Source organism: Lolium perenne, chromosome 1, assembly GCF_019359855.2.
Source record: "Lolium perenne isolate Kyuss_39 chromosome 1, Kyuss_2.0, whole genome shotgun sequence".
Lineage (NCBI taxonomy): Eukaryota > Viridiplantae > Streptophyta > Magnoliopsida > Poales > Poaceae > Lolium > Lolium perenne.
The window spans coordinates 269341285-269366238 of record NC_067244.2 but is presented as its reverse complement, the minus strand read 5'-3'; the positions used below and the strand labels follow the sequence as shown (position 1 = coordinate 269366238).

Below are 24954 nucleotides of genomic sequence, written 5' to 3'. Positions count from 1 at the left end.
CAATATCACAATAGTTTTTAAGGCTATTTTGTCCCATGAGCTATATATTGCAAAGGCGAATGATGGAAATTTAAAGGTAGCACTCAAGCAATTTACTTTGGAATGGCGGAGAAATACCATGTAGTAGGTAGGTATGGTGGACACAAATGGCATAGTGGTTGGCTCAAGGATTTTGGATGCATGAAAAGTATTCCCTCTCGATACAAGGTTTAGGCTAGCAAGGTTATTTGAAACAAACACAAGGATGAACCGGCGCAGCAAAACTCACATAAAAGACGTATTGTAAACATTATAAGACTCTACGCCGTCTTCCTTGTTATTCAAAACTCAATACTAGAAATTATCTAGACTTTAGAGAAACCAAATATGCAAACCAAATTAGCAAGCTCTAGGTGTTTCTTCATTAATGGGTGCAAAGTATATGATGCAAGAGCTTGATCATGAGCACAACAATTGCCAAGTATCAAATTATTCAAGACATATTAGAATTACTACATGTAGCATTTTCCAATTCCAACCATATAACAATTTAACGAAGAAGAAACTTCGCCATGAATACTATGAGTAAAGCCTAAGGACATACTTGTCCATATGCTACAGCGGAGCGTGTCTCTCTCCCATACAGTGAATGCTAGGATCCATTTATTCAAACAAAACAAAAAACAAAAACAAACCGACGCTCCAAGCAAAGCACATAAGATGTGACAGAATAAAAATATAGTTTCAGGGGAGGAACCTGATAATGTTGTCGATGAAGAAGGGGATGCCTTGGGCATCCCCAAGCTTAGACGCTTGAGTCTTCTTAGAATATGCAGGGGTGAACCACCGGGGCATCCCCAAGCTTAGAGCTTTCACTCTCCTTGATCATATTGCATCATACTCCTCTCTTGATCCTTGAAAACTTCCTCCACACCAAACTCGAAACAACTCATTAGAGGGTTAGTGGACAATAAAAATTAACATGTTCAGAGGTGACACAATCATTCTTAACACTTCTGGACATTGCATAAAGCTACTGGACATTAATGGATCAAAGAAATTCATCCAACATAGCAAAAGAGGCAATGCGAAATAAAAGGCAGAATTTGTCAAAACAGAACAGTCCGTAAAGATGGATTTTATTGAGACACCAGACTTGCTCAAATGAAAATGCCCAAATTGAATGAAAGTTGCGTACATATCTGAGGATCACGCACGTAAATTGGCTTAATTTTCTGAGCTACCTACAGGGAGGCAGATCGAAATTCGTGACAGCAAAGAAATCTGAAACTGCGCAGTAATCCAAATCTAGTATGAACTTTACTATCAAAGACTTTACTTGGCACAACAAAACACAAAACTAAGATAAGGAGAGGTTGCTACAGTAGTAAACAACTTCCAAGACTCAAATATAAAACAAAAATACTGTAGTAAAAACATGGGTTGTCTCCCATAAGCGCTTTTCTTTAACGCCTTTCAGCTAGGCGCAGAAAGTGTAAATCAAGTATTATCGAGAGACGGTGAATCTTCAGCGGGGTTTGGAGTTTTCTCAACCATGCATAGTATATTGGATATTTAAGTTTCAGCGGCTCCCTTTTCATTAGTCTTGGGCTTGCTACTCTCATCAAACAAATTTTCAGGAACAAGCCAAGCATAGTTATTTTCTAGCGCTTCATTTATCGCTAGGAGCTTACATGGTATCGGCGCTTTGATCTCCCCGCCATCATTAATATTATTAGTGTACCTCACTCTCTCCATGTCCATCTCTTCAAGGATACTAGCAAAATTGGTATAAGAACCAAGCATATTATATTTACTAAAGACCTTTCTAGCTTCTCTTGCTATACCACCAAATTCTCTAAGAAGGGTTTCTAAAACAAAATCTTTCTTTTCCCCTTCTTCCATATCACCGAGTGTAAGAAACATGTGTTGGATTATAGGATTGAGATTAACAAATTTAGTTTCCAACATGCGAACTAAAGCAGCAGCAGCAATTTCATAAGTAGGAGCAAGTTCTACCAAGTGTCTATCTTCAAAATCTTCAACGGTACTAACATGATTGAAAAATTCTTCTATATTATTTCTCCCAGCTATAGACCCACGTCCTACCGGTATGTCTTTCGTGGTAAAATTAAAAGGAAACATGATGAATCAAGTAAAGTAAATGCAAGTAACTAATTTTTTGTGTTTTTGATATAGAGTGCAAGACAGTAAATAAAGTAAAGCTAGCAACTAATTTTTTTTGTGTTTTGATATAATGCAGCAAACAAAGTAGTAAATAAAATAAAGCAAGACAAAAACAAAGTAAAGAGATTGGGAAGTGGAGACTCCCCTTGCAGCGTGTCTTGAGCTCCCCGGCAACGGCGCCAGAAATTTGCTTGATGCGTGTAGTTGACACGTCCATTGGGAACCCCAAGAGGAAGGTGTGATGCGCACAGCGGCAAGTTTCCCTCAGTAAGAAACCAAGGTTTAATCGAACCAGTAGGAGTCAAGAAGCACGTTGAAGGTTGATGGCGGCGGGATGTAGTGCGGCGCAACACCAGAGATTCCGGCGCCAACGTGGAACCTGCACAACACAACCAAAGTACTTTGCCCCAACGAAACAGTGAGGTTGTCAATCTCACCGGCTTGCTGTAACAAAGGATTAACCGTATTGTGTGGAAGATGATTGTTTGCAGAAAACAGTAAAACAAGTATTGCAGTAGATTGTATGCGATGTAAAGAATAGGACCGGGGTCCACAGTTCACTAGAGGTGTCTCTCCCATAAGATAAAAGCATGTTGGGTGAACAAATTACAGTCGGGCAATTGACAAATAGAGAGGGCATAACAATGCACATACATGTCATGATAAATATAGTGAGATTTAATTGGGCATTACGACAAAGTACATAGACCGCTATCCAGCATGCATCTATGCCTAAAAAGTCCACCTTCAGGTTATCATCCGAACCCCTTCCAGTATTAAGTTGCAAAACAACAGACAATTGCATTAAGTATGGTGCGTAATGTAATCAATAACTACATCCTTAGACATAGCATCAATGTTTTATCCCTAGTAGCAACAGCACATCCACAACCTTAGAACTTTCTGTCACTGTCCCAGATTCAATGGAGGCATGAACCCACTATCGAGCATAAATACTCCCTCTTGGAGTTAAGAGCAAAAACTTGGCCAGAGCCTCTACTAATAACGGAGAGCATGCAAGATCATAAACAACACATAGGTAATAACTTGATAATTAACATAACATAGTATTCTCTATCCATCGGATCCCGACAAACACAACATATAGTATTACAGATAGATGATCTTGATCATGTTAGGCAGCTCACAAGATCCAACAATGAAGCACAATGAGGAGAAGACAACCATCTAGCTACTGCTATGGACCCATAGTCCAGGGGTGAACTACTCACTAATCACTCCGGAGGCGACCATGGTGGTGAAGAGTCCTCCGGGAGATGAATCCCCTCTCCGGCAGGGTGCCGGAGGAGATCTCCAGAATCCCCCGAGATGGGATTGGCGGCGGCGGCGTCTCAGTAAGGTTTTCCGTATCGTGGCTCTCGGTACTGGGGGTTTCGCGACGAAGGCTATTTGTAGGCGGAAGGGCAGGTCAGGGGGCCACACGAGGGGCTGATACGCGTACAACACGCGTCCGTTGGGAACCCCAAGAGGAAGGTGTGATGCGTACAGCAGCAAGTTTTCCCTCAGTATGAAACCAAGGTTTATCGAACCAGTAGGAGCCAAGAAGCACGTTGAAGGTTGATGGCGGCGGGATGTAGTGCGGCGCAACACCAGAGATTCCGGCGCCAACGTGGAACCTGCACAACACAACCAAAGTACTTTGCCCCAACAAAACAGTGAGGTTGTCAATCTCACCGGCTTGCTGTAACAAAGGATTAGATGTATAGTGTGGATGATGATTGTTTGCGAAAACAAGAGAACGATGGGATTGTATTTCAGTAAAGAGAACTGGACCGGGGTCCACAGTTCACTAGAGGTGTCTCTCCCATAAGATAAACAGCATGTTGGGTGAACAAATTACAGTTGGGCAATTGACAAATAGAGAGGGCATGACCATGCACATACATATTATGATGAGTATTGTGAGATTTAATTGGGCATCACGACGAAGTACATAGACCGCTATCCAGCATGCATCTATGCCTAAAAAGTCCACCTTTAGGTTATCATCCGAACCCCCTCCAGTATTAAGTTGCTAACAACAGACAATTGCATTAAGTATTGCGCGTAATGTAATCAGTGACTACATCCTTGAACATAGCACCAATGTTTTATCCCTAGTGGCAACAGCACATCCGTAACCTTAGTGGTTCTTGTCACTCCTCCAGATTCACGGAGACATGAACCCACTATCGAGCATAAATACTCCCTCTTGGAGTTACTAGCATCAACTTGGCCAGAGCATCTACTAATAACGGAGAGCATGCAAGATCATAAACAACACATAGACATAACTTTGATAATCAACATAACAAGTATTCTCTATTCATCGGATCCCAACAAACGCAACATATAGAATTACAGATAGATGATCTTGCATGTTAGGCAGCTCACAAGATCCGACAATGAAGCACAATGGGGAGAAGACAACCATCTAGCTACTGCTATGGACCCATAGTCCAGGGGTAGACTACTCACACATCACTCCGGAGGCGACCATGGCGGCGTAGAGTCCTCCGGGAGATGAATCCCCTCTCCGGCAGGGTGCCGGAGGCGATCTCCTGAATCCCCCGAGATGGGATTGGCGGCGGCGGCGTCACAGTAAGGTTTTCCGTATCGTGGCTCTCGGTACTGGGGGTTTCGCGACGGAGGCTTTAAGTAGGCGGAAGGGCAGGTCAAGAGGCGGCACGAGGGGCCCACACCACAGGGCCACGCGGCCAAGGGGGGGGGCGCGCCGCCCTAGGGTGTGGCCACCTCGTGGCCCCACTTCGTCTCCTCTTCGGTCTTCTGGAAGCGTCGTGGCAAAATAGGACCCTGGGCGTTGATTTCGTCCAATTCTGAGAATATTTCGTTACTAGGATTTCTGAAACCAAAAATAGCAGAAAACAGCAACTGGCACTTCGGCATCTTGTTAATAGGTTAGTTCGAGAAAATGCACGAATATGACATAAAGTGTGCATAAAACATGTAGATAACATCAATAATGTGGCATGGAACATAAGAAATTATCGATACGTTGGAGACGTATCAGCATCCCCAAGCTTAGTTCTGCTCGTCCCGAGCAGGTAAAACGATAACAAAGATAATTTCTGGAGTGACATGCCATCATAACCTTGATCATACTATTTGTAAAACATATGTAGTGAATGCAGCGATCAAAACAATGTATATGACATGAGTAAACAAGTGAATCATATAGCAAAGACTTTTCATAAATAGTACTTCAAGACAAGCATCAATAAGTCTTGCATAAGAGTTAACTCATAAAGCAATAATTCAAAGTAAAGGTGTTGAAGCAACACAAAGGAAGATTAAGTTTCAGCGGTTGCTTTCAACTTGTAACATGTATATCTCATGGATATTGTCAACATAGAGTAATATAATAAGTGCAATATGCAAGTATGTAGGAATCAATGCACAGTTCACACAAGTGTTTGCTTCTTGAGGTGGAGAGACATAGGTGAACTGACTCAACAATGAAAGTAAAAGAATGGTCCTCCATAGAGGAAAAGCGTCGATTGCTATATTTGTGCTAGAGCTTTGATTTTGAAAACATGAAACAATTTTGTCAACGGTAGTAATAAAGCATATGTATCATGTAAATTATATCTTACAAGTTGCAAGCCTCATGCATAGTATACTAATAGTGCCCGCACCTTGTCCTAATTAGCTTGGACTACCGGATCATCGCAATGCACATGTTTTAACCAAGTGTCACAAAGGGGTACCTCTATGCCGCCTGTACAAAGGTCTAAGGAGAAAGCTCGCATTGGATTTCTCGCTATTGATTATTCTCAACTTAGACATCCATACCGGGACAACATAGACAACAGATAATGGACTCCTCTTTTATGCATAAGCATGTAACAACAATTAATAATTTTCTCATATGAGATTGAGGATATATGTCCAAAACTGAAACTTCCACCATGGATCATGGCTTTAGTTAGCGGCCCAATGTTCTTCTCTAACAATATGCATGCTTAACCATAAGGTGGTAGATCTCTCTTACTTCAGACAAGACGAACATGCATAGCAACTCACATGATATTCAACAAAGAATAGTTGATGGCGTCCCCAGAAACATGGTTATCGCACAACAAGCAACTTAATAAGAGATAAAGTGCATAAGTACATATTCAATACCACAATAGTTTTTAAGCTATTTGTCCCATGAGCTATATATTGCAAAGGTGAATGATGGAATTTTAAAGGTAGCACTCAAGCAATTTACTTTGGAATGGCAGAAAATACCATGTAGTAGGTAGGTATGGTGGACACAAATGGCATAGTGGTTGGCTCAAGTATTTTGGATGCATGAGAAGTATTCCCTCTCGATACAAGGTTTAGGCTAGCAAGGTTTATTTGAAACAAACACAAGGATGAATGGCACAGCAAAACTCACATAAAAGACACATTGTAAACATTATAAGACTCAAAACCGTCTTCCTTGTTGTTCAAACTCAATACTAGAAATTATCTAGACCTTAGAGAGACCAAATATGCAAATCAAATTTTAGCATGCTCTATGTATTTCTTCATTAATAGGTGCAAAGTATATGATGCAAGAGCTTAAACATGAGCACAACAATTGCCAAGTATCACATTACCCAAGACATTTATAGCAATTACTACATGTATCATTTTCCAATTCCAACCATATAACAATTTAACGAAGAAGAAACTTCGCCATGAATACTATGAATAGAAACTAAGGACATACTTGTCCATATGCTACAGCGGAGCGTGTCTCTCTCCCACAAAGTGAATGCTAGGATCCATTTTATTCAAACAAAACAAAAACAAAAACAAACCGACGCTCCAAGCAAAGCACATAAGATGTGACGGAATAAAAATATAGTTTCAGGGGAGGAACCTGATAATGTTGTCGATGAAGAAGGGGATGCCTTGGGCATCCCCAAGCTTAGACGCTTGAGTCTTCTTAGAATATGCAGGGGTGAACCACCGGGGCATCCCCAAGCTTAGAGCTTTCACTCTCCTTGATCATGTTGCATCATACTCCTCTCTTGATCCTTGAAAACTTCCTCCACACCAAACTCGAAACAACTCATTAGAGGGTTAGTGCACAACAAAAATTAACATGTTCAGAGGTGACACAATCATTCTTAACACTTCTGGACATTGCGTAAAGCTACTGGACATTAATGGATCAAAGAAATTCATCCAACGTAGCAAAAGAGGCAATGCGAAATAAAAGACAGAATCTGTCAAAACAGAACAGTTCGTATTGACGAATTTTAAAATGGCACCAGACTTGCTCAAATGAAAATGCCCAAATTGAATGAAAGTTGCGTACATATCTGAGGATCACTCACGTAAATTGGCATATTTTTCTGAGCTACCTACAGAGAATTTAACCCCGATTCGTGACAGCAAAGAAATCTGAAACTGCGCAGTAATCCAAATCTAGTATGAACTTTTCTATCAACGACTTTACTTGGCACAACAAAACACTAAACTAAGATAAGGAGAGGTTGCTACAGTAGTAAACAACTTCCAAGACACAAAATAAAAACAAAGTACTGTAGTAAAAACCATGGGTTGTCTTCCATAAGCGCTTTTCTTTAACGCCTTTCAGCTAGGCGCAGAAAGTGTGTATCAAGTATTATCAAGAGACGAAGTGTCAACATCATAATTTGTTCTAATAATAGAATCAAAAGGTAACTTCATTCTCTTTCTAGGGAAGTGTTCCATACCTTTCTTGAGAGGAAATTGATATTTTATATTACCTTCCTTCATATCAATAGTAGCACCAACAGTTCGAAGAAAAGGTCTTCCCAATATGATGGGACAAGATGCATTGCATTCAATATCCAAGACAACAAAATCAACGGGGACAAGGTTATTGTTAACGGTAATGTGAACATTATCAACTTTCCCCAAAGGTTTCTTTGTAGAATGATCAGCAAGATTAACATCCAAATAACAATTTTTCAGCGGTGGCAAGTCAAGCATATTATAAATTTTCTTAGGCATAACGGAAATACTTGCACCAAGATCACATAAGGCATTACAATCAAAATCTTTAACCTTCATCTTAATGATGGGCTCCCAACCATCCTCTAGTTTTCTAGGAATAGAGGCTTCGCGCTCTAGTTTCTCTTCTCTAGCTTTTATGAGAGCATTTGTAATATGTTGCGTGAAAGCCAAATTTATAGCACTAGCATTAGGACTTTTAGCAAGTTTTTGCAAGAACTTTATAACTTCAGAGATGTGGCAATCATCAAAATTCAAACCATTATAATCTAAGTCAATGGGATCATCATCCCCAATGTTGGAAAAAATTTCAGCAGCTTTATCACAGGCAGTTTCAGCAGTTTTAGCAGTTTCAGGCAGTTTCTCGCGCTTTGAATTAGAAGTGGAAACATTGCTAACACCAATTCTTTTATTATTAATAGTAGGAGGTGCAGCAACATGTGTAGCATTAGCATTACTAGTGGTGGTAATAGTCCAAACTTTAGCTACATTCTTCTCTTTAGCTAGTTTTTCATTTTCTTCTCTATCCCACCTAGCACGCAGTTCAGCCATTAATCTTATATTCTCATTAATTCTAACTTGGATGGCATTTGCTGTAGTAACAATTTTATTATGATGATTATCATTAGGCATAACTTTCGATTTCAAAAGATCAACATCAGCAGCAAGACTATCGACTTTAGAAGCAAGTATATCAATTTTCCCAAGCTTTTCTTCAACAGATTTGTTAAAAGCAGTTTGTGTACTAATAAATTCTTTAAGCATGGCTTCAAGTCCAGGGGGTGTGTTCCTATTATTATTGTAACTAGCAAAATGTTAGGCGCGGCGGCACGCCGCGCCTACACTCTTGACAGTGGATGAAAGATTGCTTTAAAAAAGTCTGTCACACGGCCACATAGAAGGGATCAAACTGCGCTTAAAGAAGACCAATTTTATTGTCTCTTCACTTTGTTAGTTCTAATGAGCTGAAAAATTACTAAAATAATAAAATGAACTTAATACAACCTAGAGTATAATGAAGTTCTCTACAACACGTAGGCTGCAATAGCAGTGGCTCAGCTTTCTGTTCTTCTTTCGCTGAATAACATTCCGGATGTGTAGCTGTGTATTGAAATGACCAACACAAAAAACACATAGTGGCATCAAGAGATAATTTCAGCCTTCCCAATGTACAATATTGCTTCTACATTGCTAAATCCTCAGAACCATTAGCTGCATCATCGGCATAAAATGATAAGTCATAACAGGCTCCTGTTACGAAGTATAGCAGAGTCAAACACAAGACAAATTATATTTCAGAAATCTTCACAGGTGAAAATAGCACAAAAGTTAGCTTCAGCTTTGATCCCATATCTACAACATGTAGCAACTTTCAAACTCTTGCACAATAATATAGGAACTTTCAAGTAACTTCAGTACAGACTCAAAAGTGGAACTAAATTTGGTATTCATGTTTTAACATGTACTATATACAACTATGAAGTTAAATCATATACATTTATTTGGGTTTAAAAAGCTTATGACCAAAGACGGTCATACCAGGAAGAAAGTTGCAGTATTGCTTTATCCAGGCCAACTTCAGTAGCCAAATTTCTATTCTTTTTCTTCGAAATGGATCACATTAGTATTGAAGAAGGGTAACAATTAATATTCTTATTCAGATTGGCATGGTGCGCTTTTGAACACCTACAATGTTTCCATTTATAGTACTACTCCTTAATCTAATTACATCGATCCTTGGGATAATCATGGTTTTACAGTTTTACTGATCAAGTCAAAGACTCACGGCAAGTCCTTAAAATGCCAAACATGCTTTAAATCATCAGAATTTTGTACGCCGCTATGGAAAAGGATCACAAGGATTTCTCATAACCCAAGAATATGATCAAGCACCAGCATCTGAAGTTCAACAAACAGGGCATGACATTAGTTTTAGTTATGAAATCATGTGATGATTATTATCATCAAATATGATTTGATATACTGCACACAGTAATTAGATACAATAAATATGTCGATGCAACGTCAGTGGCATTATCTAACAGTGGAATAGTTAAATAATTCATACAGGAAATTAAACTACACGAAAACGTGAAATGTACAGTGAGCATGTATATGTGTAGTAGCATAGACAAAGCATGATAAACTTCTTTTTGTATATTAACTGCTATAGGACAATATCAATCTATCTTCAATGGTTAGATGCTTAAAATGAGAAAAGAATAAAAAAAGATTGCATGCCACTATTTACTCACAACAATATATGCGTTGTAGCGTAGACAAAGCATGGTGGGGTGATATTGTCAAAAACTCATGAACTGAAACAACAAAATCATGGTTCATCTGAGTCTGTGCGCCGCTGTGCTCGCTCCTGCTTCGGGCTTCCGCGACTGACCGCCGTCGAGGTCTCGTGTAGTCTGCGTCGTCGATGACATTGTACTGAACATCATCAATGGTTACACATAAAACATGTACTTTTAACCTCCATGTCTGATCCAATAAAAAAGAACCAGCAAAATAGTCATACACTATTACGTGTTAGAGCATAAATAATTTGGCTTTTCAGCATCAAACAACCCAGTTTGGTAACAATTAATCTATCTGATACCATGTATTAAAAAACATGCATTTCATCTTCTGAATATTGGTACAAATTATATATGCCAAAAACTTATTGGCATATGGGAATCTCCTTCTAGATTGTCACAAAATATCTAAGGTTGAGTAGTGGATCTAGGGAAAAGTTAGCAAGCAAGAACGAACACTGCCTCTTATCTTAAACAAATTTTGTCCTAGATATGAATTTCAGATGAAAACACATGATGAATAAACAAATGGTCAATGCACCGCAAATATTTTCATGCCATCTTTTTATGTGTATATAACTAATCATGGTGCATGTAATGTGAGATTATAGTTGTGGCTTTCAAATATAGTACTAAATTATCAAATATTAGAGAAAATCCACTCAGGAGTTGGTCTTAGGAGTAAACTACCAGGAAAATGGCCAGGTCACATTATGTCTCTATCGACCAATAACTTGTCTCCTCATGATGTAACTAATTTCTGAGATATAGAAGTACAAAGCATCAGTGGAGAACAACCCAGTGATAAGCGATATTAGCCGATCTGGGAATGTCTAAAAACAAAGGTAAATGTATAACTCTTTTCTGGCCTTGTCATGTCATCAAAAACAAATGCACCTTATTCCATTAGTTCTTATTTTGTGGTCTCGTCATAAAAAGGAGGATTTTGAAAGTGTTTCCTCACAAAAGAGATATTCTTACCTTCGTTTCAAGAAAGTGCAAAGGCAGTTGTTCAACCTATAATCTCTATGTAGTTTTCATCGAAAACAAGAAATCACTGTAGGTATAACATAAATGAATGTGTGTGCCATTACTGGAACATGGAAAATCTAGAAGCATATTTCATATAGCTAGCTTATCCATCCAGAATAAGAAATAAGGTTTAAATAATCAGTTAAACAACCTATGAGGAGGCATAGTTGGCACTTCATTTTCTCGATGGCTTCCGCTTTTTAAATTTGCTTGCTGTAGCAAATATACAGTAGATTGCACCGCATCAACAAAATACTTACATGTGAAAATAGAAAGAAACGCATGAAGGAACCTAGGTGTATGAGTATGGTTGAAAGCAAATATCAAAGGGTTATTAACTTATTATACAGATGTAGGTGCAAATATTTATCAAAGCTTAAATATAAAGGAGCACACAGGATGGACAGAGAATGGATATACATATAATCAGTCTGGGCACACAATCAACATGGCTTCTCCTTTTTTGTTTTCCATGTCCATTGTGGCCTGCCATTTCTGGCAAATAGTTCTATCGAAAAAATGCCCAACTCGGTTAAAATATTGCACAAGAACCTGCAGTACATGAATACCTAGTTAAATTGATGGGAAAATTACACACGGTCACTTTTGAATATCAGAAGATTGCCATCTAAAGCATAGTTACCAAAATGGACATCGTGCAAATCTTGCACAAGAACCTGCACTACGTCAATACCTAGTTAAACTGATGGGAAAAATTACACGCAGTCATTTGTGAATATCAGAAGGGTGCCACCTAAACCATAGTTAAAAAAATGGATTGTGCTCAATTCGGTTCAAGAAAATAGTCCAAAATTCTACCCCATGGCCAATCATAAACAGTAGACTAACTACCTGAATTAATTACTGTATAATCAAAAGACGAACTCAGCATTTTATTGCGATAAGATGTGCTGGATTGACAATTTATTTTCCCAACAGTACACAAATCATATTTACCAAGATTAGTTCAATCAATTATGAACCATGCGGTGGTGAGGACACAAACTGGCAACTGATCCATAGCATGAAAAATGACTAAGGCAAAATCCACCAACTACAGTGAGTATGCCACAATTATGGCTAGATACCTCAAATTCAACAATGATCGAACCATCAGTACCGCTGCAGATTATATTGACGACTCCAAGCTGACGCAACAAATTGTTGCCCAACTATCTAGTCAGAGGAAAGATTAAATGACAAATTAATCATGATTTGGTTTTATATGTGGAAATTCGACCACGCACAAGTAGTCAAAAATCTCCATATCAAATAAAATCCCATCGACCCCAGCCCAACCAGTTGTGCGCGCAATTTCCCAGCAGGATGCATCACAATCCAAGTCAACAATTTGGATCGAACAGAGGAAGCAACGTGAGCGGGACTTACCGGAACATAAGCAATGCAGCAGCAAGGGGCAGCCAAGATGCGGATAGCGGCGGCGACCATGGGGACAAGATGCGCAGATGTGGAGGAGGGGAGCGGGACCGGCCAGGTACACGCCGAACAGGTGCGCCCGGCAGCAAGATCTCAGCAGCGTCGAAATTGACCCTGATTCGGTCGAGCTCGCGGCTGCTCGCTAGCATCCGCACCGGCACGTCGGCGAAGCGCAGCACGGCAGCGCATACGGACTCCATCTTAGCAGCATGGCCGCGGGTCGCGGAGCAGCCCCACGGCGGCCAAGGAGCCACCACGCAGCTTGCCCCTGCCATGAAGAACGGCACCCCCTCGCAGGTGCTCGCGATGCTGAGGACCTCCCCTTGTCGACGGCTTCGATGAGCTTGCTGGCCGAGCCGTCGAGGAGCAGCACAACTTGTCACCAAGAGGAGGGGCGTGGGGAAGAGCAGGGAGGCGGCCATAGGGGAGGACATATGCGAGGTGGTCCGTGCCGGCACGGCTGAAAGGCTTGACGTCGCCCTGTGCCATGGCAACGGCCTGTCTGATCTCTTCCGCACACCGGCCCTGGACATCGTCGGCGACCTGGCGCCGCATCCACCGCAGCAGCGGCATCGAAGACATCAGTGAGGCCTCCCGACATTTCCTTCTGCCCGCCGCATCAGAGGAGATAAGGGACGGGGAGGAGACAGAGGCAGTAGGCTCGGGCACAAACATGGGTGACGGCATGGATGACGAATCCGCACTCTGGAGTGCGGCGCCGCCTAGGATTTCTCTGCTGCCGCAGCCTCCCCCTCTCTCCGCCTCCAGCCGCTCACCCGCTAGCCCTGAGGACCTAGAGTGGGTGGGAGTGCTGCAGGCGACGGAGACACAGCCACCTGCAGCGAGCCGCCGCCAGACGCATGATCTTGTCGCCCGGAATGGAGAGAAGTGCATGAAGCTCCTCCTCCACGTTGCTGGCTTGTCCCGTCGATGGATGGCTGAGGCATCGCGGTTGCCAAGAACAGAAAGTAGGGCACCGGCCCAGGTGGAAGATGGCATCGGCGTTGCGTCTTTTTGAGCGTCGGCGCTGCGCCGAAAGAGAGGGGCGAGACGGGGCAAGTAGAATGAACCAGATGGAGCATTGAATTTGTGATGATGGCGGAACCAAGACCACCGCTTTGACCGCACAAAATCCAAGATCTCTGCCTAGCCATACGCTGCTAAATGTACATGCGAAAGGACCACGAAGCAGCACCGCACGGATCTGAAACGCGTCTGAAAATTCTCAGAGAGCACCCAAAGTGTACACATAGAAACTTAGAAGAAATTGAAATATATGAAGTGCATGCGTGTCAGATTCACGTTAATTCCCCACAGACCTCAGAATTATGAGAAAAAAGATGTTGGTTAAGGTTTAATATAGTAGTTATAATTCCCATAAGAATTACCATAGCCGTTGCCATTATTATAAGGATATGGCCTATAGTTGTTACTAGAATTGTTCCGGTAAGCATTGTTGTTGAAATTATTATTTTTAATGAAGTTTACATCAACATGTTCTTCTTGTGCAACCAATGAAGCTAACGGAACATTATTAGGATCAATATTAGTCCTATCATTCACAAGCATAGACATAATAGCATCAATCTTATTACTCAAGGAAGAGGTTTCTTCGACAGAATTTACCTTCTTACCTTGTGGAGCTCTTTCCGTATGCCATTCAGAGTAGTTGATCATCATATTATCAAGAAGCTTTGTTGCTTCACCAAGAGTGATGGACATAAAGGTACCTCCAGCAGCTGAATCCAATAAATTCCGCGAAGAAAAATTTAGTCTTGCATAGAAGGTTTGGATGATCATCCAAGTAGTCAGTCCATGTGTTGGGCAATTTTTAACCAAAGATTTCATTCTTTCCCATGCTTGTGCAACATGTTCAGTATCTAATTGTTTAAAATTCATTATGCTACTCCTCAAAGATATAATTTTAGCAGGGGGATAATATCTACCAATAAAAGCATCCTTGCATTTAGTCCATGAATCAATACTATTCTTAGGCAGAGATAGCAACCAATCTTTAGCTCTTCCTCTTAATGAGAAAGGGAACAATTTTAATTTTATAATGTCACCATCTACATCCTTATACTTTTGCATTTCACATAGTTCAACAAAATTATTGATATGGGCAGCAGCATCATCAGAACTAACACCAGAAAATTGCTCTCGCATAACAAGATTCAGTAAAGTAGATTTAATTTCAAAGAATTCTGCTATAGTAGCAGGTGGAGCAATAGGTGTGCATAAGAAATCATTATTATTTGTGGTTGTGAAGTCACACAACTTAGTATTTTCAGGGGTAGCCATTTTAGCAATAGTAAATAAAGCAAACTAGATAAAGTAAATGCAAGTAACTAATTTTTTTTTGTGTTTTTGATATAGCAAACAAGATAGCAAATAAAGTAAAACTAGCAACTAATTTTTTTGTATTTTGATTTAGTGCAGCAAACATAGTAGTAAATAAAACTAAGCAAGACAAAAACAAAGTAAAGAGATTGGGAAGTGGAGACTCCCCATGCAGCGTGTCTTGATCTCCCCGGCAACGGCGCCAGAAAAAGAGCTTGATACGCGTACAACACGCGTCCGTTGGGAACCCTGATGGCGTGTAACTCACACGTTCGTTGGGAACCCCAAGAGGAAGGTATGATGCGCACAGCAGCAAGTTTTCCCTCAGAAAGAAACCAAGGTTTATCGAACCAGGAGGAGCCAAGAAGCACATTGAAGGTTGATGGCGGCGGGATGTAGTGCGGCGCAACACCAGGGATTCCGGCGCCAACGTGGAACCTGCACAACACAACCAAAGTACTTTGCCCCAACGAAACAGTGAGGTTGTCAATCTCACCGGCTTGCTGTAACAAAGGATTAACCGTATTGTGTGGAAGATGATTGTTTGCAGAAAACAGTAGAAACGATTGCAGTAGATTGTATTTCAGTAAAGAGAATTGGACCGGGGTCCACAGTTCACTAGAGGTGTCTCTCCCATAAGACAAATAGCATGTTGGGTGAACAAATTACAGTTGGGCAATTGACAAATAAAGAGGGCATGACCATGCACATACATATTATGATGAGTATAGTGAGATTTAATTGGGCATTACGACAAAGTACATAGACCGCCATCCAACTGCATCTATGCCTAAAAAGTCCACCTTCAGGTTATCATCCGAACCCCCTCCAGTATTAAGTTGCAAAGCAACAGACAATTGCATTAAGTATGGTGCGTAATGTAATCAACAACTACATCCTTGGACATAGCATCAATGTTTTATCCCTAGTGGCAACAGCACAACACAACCTTAGAACTTTCTCACTTTGTCCCGGTGTCAATGCGAGCATGAACCCACTATCGAGCATAAATACTCCCTCTTGGAGTTACAAGCATCTACTTGGCCAGAGCATCTACTAGTAACGGAGAGCATGCAAGATCATAAACAACACATAGATATAACTTTGATAATCAACATAACAAGTATTCTCTATTCATCGGATCCCAACAAACGCAACATATAGAATTACAGATAGATGATCTTGATCATGTTAGGCAGCTCACAAGATCCGACAATGATAGCACAATGGGGAGAAGACAACCATCTAGCTACTGCTATGGACCCATAGTCCAGGGGTAGACTACTCACACATCACACCGGAGGCGACCACGGCGGCGTAGAGTCCTCCGGGAGATGATTCCCCTCTCCGGCGGGTGCGGGAGGCGATCTCCTGGATCCCCGAGATGGGATCGGCGGCGGCGGCGTCTCGGTAAGGTTTTCCGTATCGTGGCTCTCGATGCTTGGGGTTTCGTCACGGAGGCTATTTGTAGGCGGAAGGGCAGGTCAAGAGGCGGCACGAGGGCCCCACACCACGGGCCGCGCGGCCAAGGGGGGCCGCGCCGCCCTAGGGTGTGGCCCCTCGTGGCCCCTCTTCGTCCCTTCTTCGGACTTCGAAGCTTCGTGGCAAAATAGGACCCCTGGGCGTTGATTTCGTCCAATTCCGAGAATATTTCGTTACTAGGATTTCTGAAACCAAAAACAGCAGAAAACAGAAGCGGCACTTCGGCATCTTGTTAATAGGTTAGTTCCGAGAAAATGCACGAATATGACATAAAATGTGCATAAAACATGTAGATAACATCAATAATGTGGCATGGAACATAAGAAATTATCGATACGTCGGAGACGTATCAGCATCCCCAAGCTTAGTTCTGCTCGTCCCGAGCAGGTAAAACGAAAACACAGATAATTTAAGGAGTGACATGCCATCATAATCTTGATCATACTATTTGTAAAGCATATGTAGTGAATGCAGCGATCAAAACAATGTATATGACATGAGTAAACAAGTGAATCATAAAGCAAAGACTTTTCATGAATAGCACTTCAAGACAAGCATCAATAAGTCTTGCATAAGAGTTAACTCATAAAGCAATAATTCAAAGTAAAAGCATTGAAGCAACACAAAAGAAGATTAAGTTTCAGCGGTTGCTTTCAACTTGTAACATGTATATCTCATGGATATTGTCAACATAGAGTAATATAATAAGTGCAATAAGCAAATATGTAGGAATCAATGCACAGTTCACACAAGTGTTTGCTTCTTGAGGTGGAGAGAGATAGGTGAACTGACTCAACATTGAAAGTAAAAGAATGGTCCTCCATAGAGGAAAAGCATCGATTGCTATATTTGTGCTAGAGCTTTGATTTTGAAAACATGAAACAATTTTGTCAACGGTAGTAATAAAGCATATGTATCATGTAAATTATATCTTACAAGTTGCAAGCCTCATGCATAGTATACTAATAGTGCCCGCACCTTGTCCTAATTAGCTTGGACTACCGGATCATCACAATGCACATGTTTTAACCAAGTGTCACAAAGGGGTACCTCTATGCCGCCTGTACAAAGGTCTAAGGAGAAAGCTCGCATTGGATTTCTCGCTATTGATTATTCTTCAACTTAGACATCCATACCGGGACAACATAGACAACAGATAATGGACTCCTCTTTTATGCATAAGCATGTAACAACAATTAATAATTTTCTCATTTGAGATTGAGGATATATGTCCAAAACTGAAACTTCCACCATGGATCATGGCTTTAGTTAGCGGCCCAATGTTCTTCTCTAACAATATGCATGCTTAACCATAGGGTGGTAGATCGCTCTTACTTCAGACAAGACGAACATGCATAGCAACTCACATGAAATTCAACAATGAATAGTTGATGGCGTCCCCAGTGAACATAGTTATCGCACAACAAGCAACTTAATAAGAGATAAAGTGCATAATTACATATTCAATACCACAATAGTTTTTAAGCTATTTGTCCCATGAGCTATATATTGCAAAGGTGAATGATGGAATTTTAAAGGCAGCACTCAAGCAATTTACGTTGGAATGGCGGAAAATACCATGTAGTAGGTAGGTATGGTGGACACAAATGGCATAGTGGTTGGCTCAAGTATTTTGGATGCATGAGAAGTATTCCCTCTCGATACAAGGTTTAGGCTAGCAAGGCTTATTTGAAACAAACACAAGGATGAACCGGCGCAGCAAAACTCACATAAAAGACATATTGAAAACATTATAAGACTCTACACCGTCTTCCTTGTTGTTCAAACTCAATACTAGAAATTATCTAGACCTTAGAGAAACCAAATATGCAAACCAAATTTTAGCATGCTCTATGTATTTCTTCATTAATGGGTGCAAAGCATATGATGCAAGAGCTTAAACATGAGCACAACAATTGCCAAGTATCACATTACCCAAGACATTAATAGCAATTACTACATGTATCATTTTCCAATTCCAACCATATAACAATTTAACGAAGAAGAAACTTCGCCATGAATACTATGAGTAGAAACCAAGGACATACTTGTCCATATGCTACAGCGGAGCGTGTCTCTCTCCCATAAAGTGAATGCTAGGATCCATTTTATTCAAACAAAACAAAAACAAAAACAAACCGACGCTCCAAGCAAAGCACATAAGATGTGATGGAATAAAAATATAGTTTCAGGGGAGGAACCTGATAATATTGTCGATGAAGAAGGGGATGCCTTGGGCATCCCCAAGCTTAGACGCTTGAGTCTTCTTGATATATGCAGGGGTGAACCACCGGGGCATCCCCAAGCTTAGAGCTTTCACTCTCCTTGATCATGTTGCATCATACTCCTCTCTTGATCCTTGAAAACTTCCTCCACACCAAACTCGAAACAACTCATTAGAGGGTTAGTGCACAATAAAAATTAACATATTCAGAGGTGACACAATCATTCTTAACACTTCTGGACATTGCATAATGCTACAGGACATTAATGGATCAAAGAAATTCATCCAACATAGTAAAAGAGGCAATGCGAAATAAAAGGCAGAATCTGTCAAAACAGAACAGTTCGTATTGACGAATTTTAAAATGGCACCAGACTTGCTCAAATGAAAATGCTCAAATTGAATGAAAGTTGAGTACATATCTGAGGATCATGCACGTAAATTGGCTTAATTTTCTGAGCTACCTACAGGGAGGTAGACCCAGATTCGTGACAGCGAAGAAATCTGGAACTGCGCAGTAATCCAAATCTAGTATGAACTTTTCTATCAAAGACTTTACTTGGCACAATAAAACACAAAACTAAGATAAGGAGAGGTTGCTACAGTAGTAAACAACTTCCAAGACACAAAATAAAAACAAAGTACTGTAGGTAAAAACATGGGTTGTCTCCCATAAGCGCTTTTCTTTAACGCCTTTCAGCTAGGCGCAGAAAGTGTGTATCAAGTATTATCGGAGGGTGGTGCATTCTCAGCGGGGTGCGGAGTTTTATCAACTATGCATACTATCTTTTCTATGTGAGTTTCAGAGGCTCCCTTTTCATTAGTCTTAGGCTTGCTACTCTCATCAAACAAATTTTCAGGAACAAGCCAAGCATAGTTATTTTCTAGTGCATCATTCATAGCTAGGAGCTTACATGGTATTGGTGCTTTGATCTCCCCACCATCATCAATATTATTAGTGTATCTTATTCTATCCATGTCCATCTTTTCAAGGAGACTAACAAAATTAGTATGAGAACCAAGCATATTAAATTTAGCAAAGACCTTTCTGGCTTCTCTTGCTAGACCACCAAATTCTCTAAGAAGGGTTTCTAAAACAAAATCTTTCTTTTCCCCTTCTTTCATATCACCAAGTGTGAGAAACATGTGTTGGATTATAGGATTAAGATTAACAAATTTAGTTTCCAACAGGCGAACTAAATGCGCAGCAGCAATTTCATAAGTAGGCGTAAGGTCTACCAAGTGTCTATCTTCGAAATTTTCAACGGTACTAACATGATTGAAAAATTCTTCTATATTATTTCTTCCAACTATAGACCCACGTCCTACCGGTATGTCTTTTGTGGTAAAATTAAAAGGAAATATGATGAATCAAGTAAAGTAAATGCAAGTAACTAATTTTTTTGTGTTTTTGATATAGCAAACACGATAGCAAATAAAGTAAAACTAGCAACTAATTTTTTGTATTTTGATTTAGTGCAGCAAACAAAGTAGTAAATAAAACTAAGCAAGACAAAAACAAAGTAAAGAGATTGAGAAGTGGAGACTCCCCTTGCAGCGTGTCTTGATCTCCCCGGCAACGGCGCCAGAAAAAGAGCTTGATGGCGTGTAACTCACACGTTCGTTGGGAACCCCAAGAGGAAGGTATGATGCGCACAGCAGTAAGTTTTCCCTCAGAAAGAAACCAAGGTTTATCGAACCAGGAGGAGCCAAGAAGCACGTTAAAGGTTGATGGCGGCGGGATGTAGTGCGGCGCAACACCAGGGATTCCGGCGCCAACGTGGAACCTGCACAACACAACCAAAGTACTTTGCCCCAACGAAACAGTGAGGTTGTCAATCTCACCGGCTTGCTGTAACAAAGGATTAACCGTATTGTGTGGAAGATGATTGTTTGCAGAAAACAGTAGAACAGTATTGCAGTAGATTGTATTTCAGTAAAGAGAATTGGACCGGGGTCCACAGTTCACTAGAGGTGTCTCTCCCATAAGACAAATAGCATGTTGGGTGAACAAATTACAGTTGGGCAATTGACAAATAAAGAGGGCATGACCATGCACATACATATTATGATGAGTATAGTGAGATTTAATTGGGCATTACGACAAAGTACATAGACCGCCATCCAACTGCATCTATGCCTAAAAAGTCCACCTTCAGGATATCATCCGAACCCCCTCCAGTATTAAGTTGCAAAGCAACAGACAATTGCATTAAGTATGGTGCGTAATGTAATCAACAACTACATCCTTGGACATAGCATCAATGTTTTATCCCTAGTGGCAACAGCACAACACAACCTTAGAACTTTCTGTCCTTTGTCCCGGTGTCAATGCGAGCATGAACCCACTATCGAGCATAAATACTCCCTCTTGGAGTTACAAGCATCTACTTGGCCAGAGCATCTACTAGTAACGGAGAGCATGCAAGATCATAAACAACACATAGATATAACTTTGATAATCAACATAACAAGTATTCTCTATTCATCGGATCCCAACAAACACAACATATAGAATTACAGATAGATGATCTTGATCATGTTAGGCAGCTCACAAGATCCGACAATGATAGAACAATGGTGAGAAGACAACCATCTAGCTACTGCTATGGACCCATATTCCAGGGGTAGACTACTCACACATCACACCGGAGGCGACCATGGCGGCGTAGAGTCCTCCGGGAGATGATTCCCCTCTCCGGCAGGTGCCGGAGGCGATCTCTGGATCCCCGAGATGGGATCGGCGGCGGCGGCGTCTCAGTAAGGTTTTCCGTATCGTGGCTCTCGGTACTGGGGTTTTCGTCACGGAGGCTATTTGTAGGCGGAAGGGCAGGTCAAGAGGCGGCACGAGGGCCCCACACCACAGGGCCGCGCGGCCAAGGGGGGGCCGCGCCGCCCTAGGGTGTGGCCCCCTCGTGGCCCCTCTTCGTCCCTTCTTCGGACTTCTGGAAGCTTCGTGGCAAAATAGGACCCTGGGCGTTGATTTCGTCCAATTCCGAGAATATTTCGTTACTAGGATTTCTGAAACCAAAAACAGCAGAAAACAGCACACAGCACTTCGGCATCTTGTTAATAGGTTAGTTCCAGAAAATGCACGAATATGACATAAAGTGTGCATAAAACATGTAGATAACATCAATAATGTGGCATGGAACATAAGAAATTATCGATACGTCGGAGACGTATCAAACCCCAAGAGGAAGGTGTGATGCGTACAGCGGCAAGTTTTCCCTCAGTATGAAACCAAGGTTTATCGAACCAGTAGGAGCCAAGAAGCACGTTGAAGGTTGATGGCGGCGGGATGTAGTGCGGCGCAACACCAGAGATTCCGGCGCCAACGTGGAACCTGCACAACACAACCAAAGTACTTTACCCCAACGAAACAGTGAGGTTGTCAATCTCACCGGCTTGCTGTAACAAAGGATTAGATGTATAGTGTGGATGATGATTGTTTGCAGAAAACAGTAGAACAAGATTAAGAGATTGTATTTTAGTAAAGAGAACTGGACCGGGGTCCACAGTTCACTAGAGGTGTCTCTCCCATAAGATAAACATCATGTTGGGTGAATAAATTACAGTTGGGCAATTGCCAAATAGAGAGGGCATGACCATGCACATACATATTATGATGAGTATTGTGAGATTTAATTGGGCATTACGACAAAGTACATAGACCGCTATCCAGCATGCATTCTATGCCTAAAAAGTCCACCTTCAGGTTATCATCCGAACCCCCTCCAGTATTAAGTTGCTAACAACAGACAATTGCATTAAGTATTGCGCGTAATGTAATCAGTGACTACATCCTTGAACATAGCACCAATGTTTTATCCCTAGTGGCAACAGCACATCCGTAACCTTAGTGGTTCTTGTCACTCCTCCAGATTCACGGAGACATGAACCCACTATCGAGCATAAATACTCCCTCTTGGAGTTACTAGCATCAACTTGGCCAGAGCATCTACTAATAACGGAGAGCATGCAAGATCATAAACAACACATAGACATAACTTTGATAATCAACATAACAAGTATTCTCTATTCATCGGATCCCAACAAACGCAACATATAGAATTACAGATAGATGATCTTGATCATGTTAGGCAGCTCACAAGATCCGACAATGAAGCACAATGGGGAGAAGACAACCATCTAGCTACTGCTATGGACCCATAGTCCAGGGGTAGACTACTCACACATCACTCCGGAGGCGACCATGGCGGCGTAGAGTCCTCCGGGGAGATGAATCCCCTCTCGGCGGGTGCCGGAGGCGATCTCACGAATCCCCGAGATGGGATTGGCGGCGGCGGTGTCTCGCAAGGTTTTCCGTATCGTGGCTCTCGGTACTTGGGGTTTCGCGACGGAGGCTTTAAGTAGGCGGAAGGGCAGGTCGGGGAGGCGGCACGAGGCCCACACCACAGGGCCGCGCGGCCAAGGGGGCCGCGCCGCCCTAGGGTGTGGCCACCTCGTGGCCCCACTTCGTCTCCTCTTCGGTCTTCCGGAAGCTTCGTGGCAAAATAGGACCACAGGCATTGATTTCGTCCAATTCCGAGAATATTTCGTTACTAGGATTTACGAAACCAAAAGCAGAAAACAAGAATCGGCACTTCGGCATCTTGTTAATAGGTTAGTTCCAGAAAATGCACGAATATGACATAAAGTGTGCATAAAACATGTAGATAACATCAATAATGTGGCATGGAACATAAGAAATTATCGATACGTTGGAGACGTATCAGGGGCCCACACTATAGGTCGGCGCGGCCAAGGCCTGGGCCGCGCCGCCCTATGGTTTGGCCACCTCGTGGCCCCACTTCGTCTCCTCTTCGGTCTTCTGGAAGCTTCGTGGCAAAATAGGACCCTGGGCGTTGATTTCGTCCAATTCCGAGAATATTTCTTTACTAGGATTTCTGGAAACCAAAAGCAGAAAACAAAGAATCGGCACTTCGGCATCTTGTTAATAGGTTAGTTCCAGAAAATGCACGAATATGACATAAAGTGTGCATAAAACATGTAGATATCATCAATAATGTGGCATGGAACACAAGAAATTATCGATACGTCGGAGACGTATCAATCACAATCATAGCCTATGCCAAGTACTAACACGGATGCACACACTGTCACCATTACACCGTGCAGGAGGAATAAACTACTTTAATAACATCACTAGAGTAGCACACAGATAAATTGTGATACAAAACACATTGCAATCATAAAGAGATATAAATAAGCACTTCACTATGCCATTCATAACAGTGAATAAGTATTCTGTGAAATATAGCCTAAGAGACCCACGCGGTGCACACACTGTCACCTTTACACACGTGGGACAAGGAGTCTCCGGAGATCACATAAGTAAAATTCACTTGACTAGCATAACGACATCTAGATTACAAGCATCATCATATGAATCTCAATCATGTAAAGCAGCTCATGAGATTATTGTATTGAAGTACATAGGAGAGAGATGAACCACATAGCTACCGGTACAGCCCCGAGCCTCGATGGAGAACTACTCCCTCCTCATGGGAGACAGCAGCGTTGATGAAGATGGCGGTGGTGTCGATGGAGAAGCCTTCCGGGGGCACTTCCCCGTCCCGGCGGCGTGCCGGAACAGAGACTCCTGTCCCCCAGATCTTGGCTTCGCGATGGCGGCGGCTCTGGAAGGTTTTTGCGGGTTTCGTCGATCGTGTCAGGGTTTTCGCGACGGAGGCTTTAAATAGGCGGAAGGGCAAGGTCGGTGGACTTCTGGGGGGCCCACACACCAGGGCGGCGCGGCCCCCCCTCTGGCCGCGCCGGGCACACGTCTGGTGGCCCTGTGGCCCCCTCTGACCTCTCTCGGGTGTTCTGGAAGCTTCGTGTGAAAATAGGATGCTGGGCGTTGGTTTCGTCCGATTCCGAGAATATTTCCTTACTAGGATTTCTGAAACCAAAAACAGCAGAAAACAGGAACTGGCACTTCGGCAT

At 41.8% G+C, this 24954-nt stretch overlaps 1 protein-coding gene across 1 annotated transcript; it reads right to left on the bottom strand.

The window, feature by feature from the left end:
- Positions 1-11895: 11895 nt before the first annotated feature.
- On the bottom strand, positions 11896-13583 carry LOC127328196 (uncharacterized). The gene is made up of 2 exons (XM_051354817.2): positions 12891-13583; positions 11896-12053 (listed from the first exon to the last, which is right to left on the bottom strand). Exons 1-2 carry the CDS (start codon positions 13469-13471, stop codon positions 11945-11947), a joined length of 690 nt encoding a protein of 229 aa, XP_051210777.1. The 5' UTR covers positions 13472-13583; the 3' UTR covers positions 11896-11944.
- Between the last annotated feature and the right edge of the window lie 11371 nt (positions 13584-24954).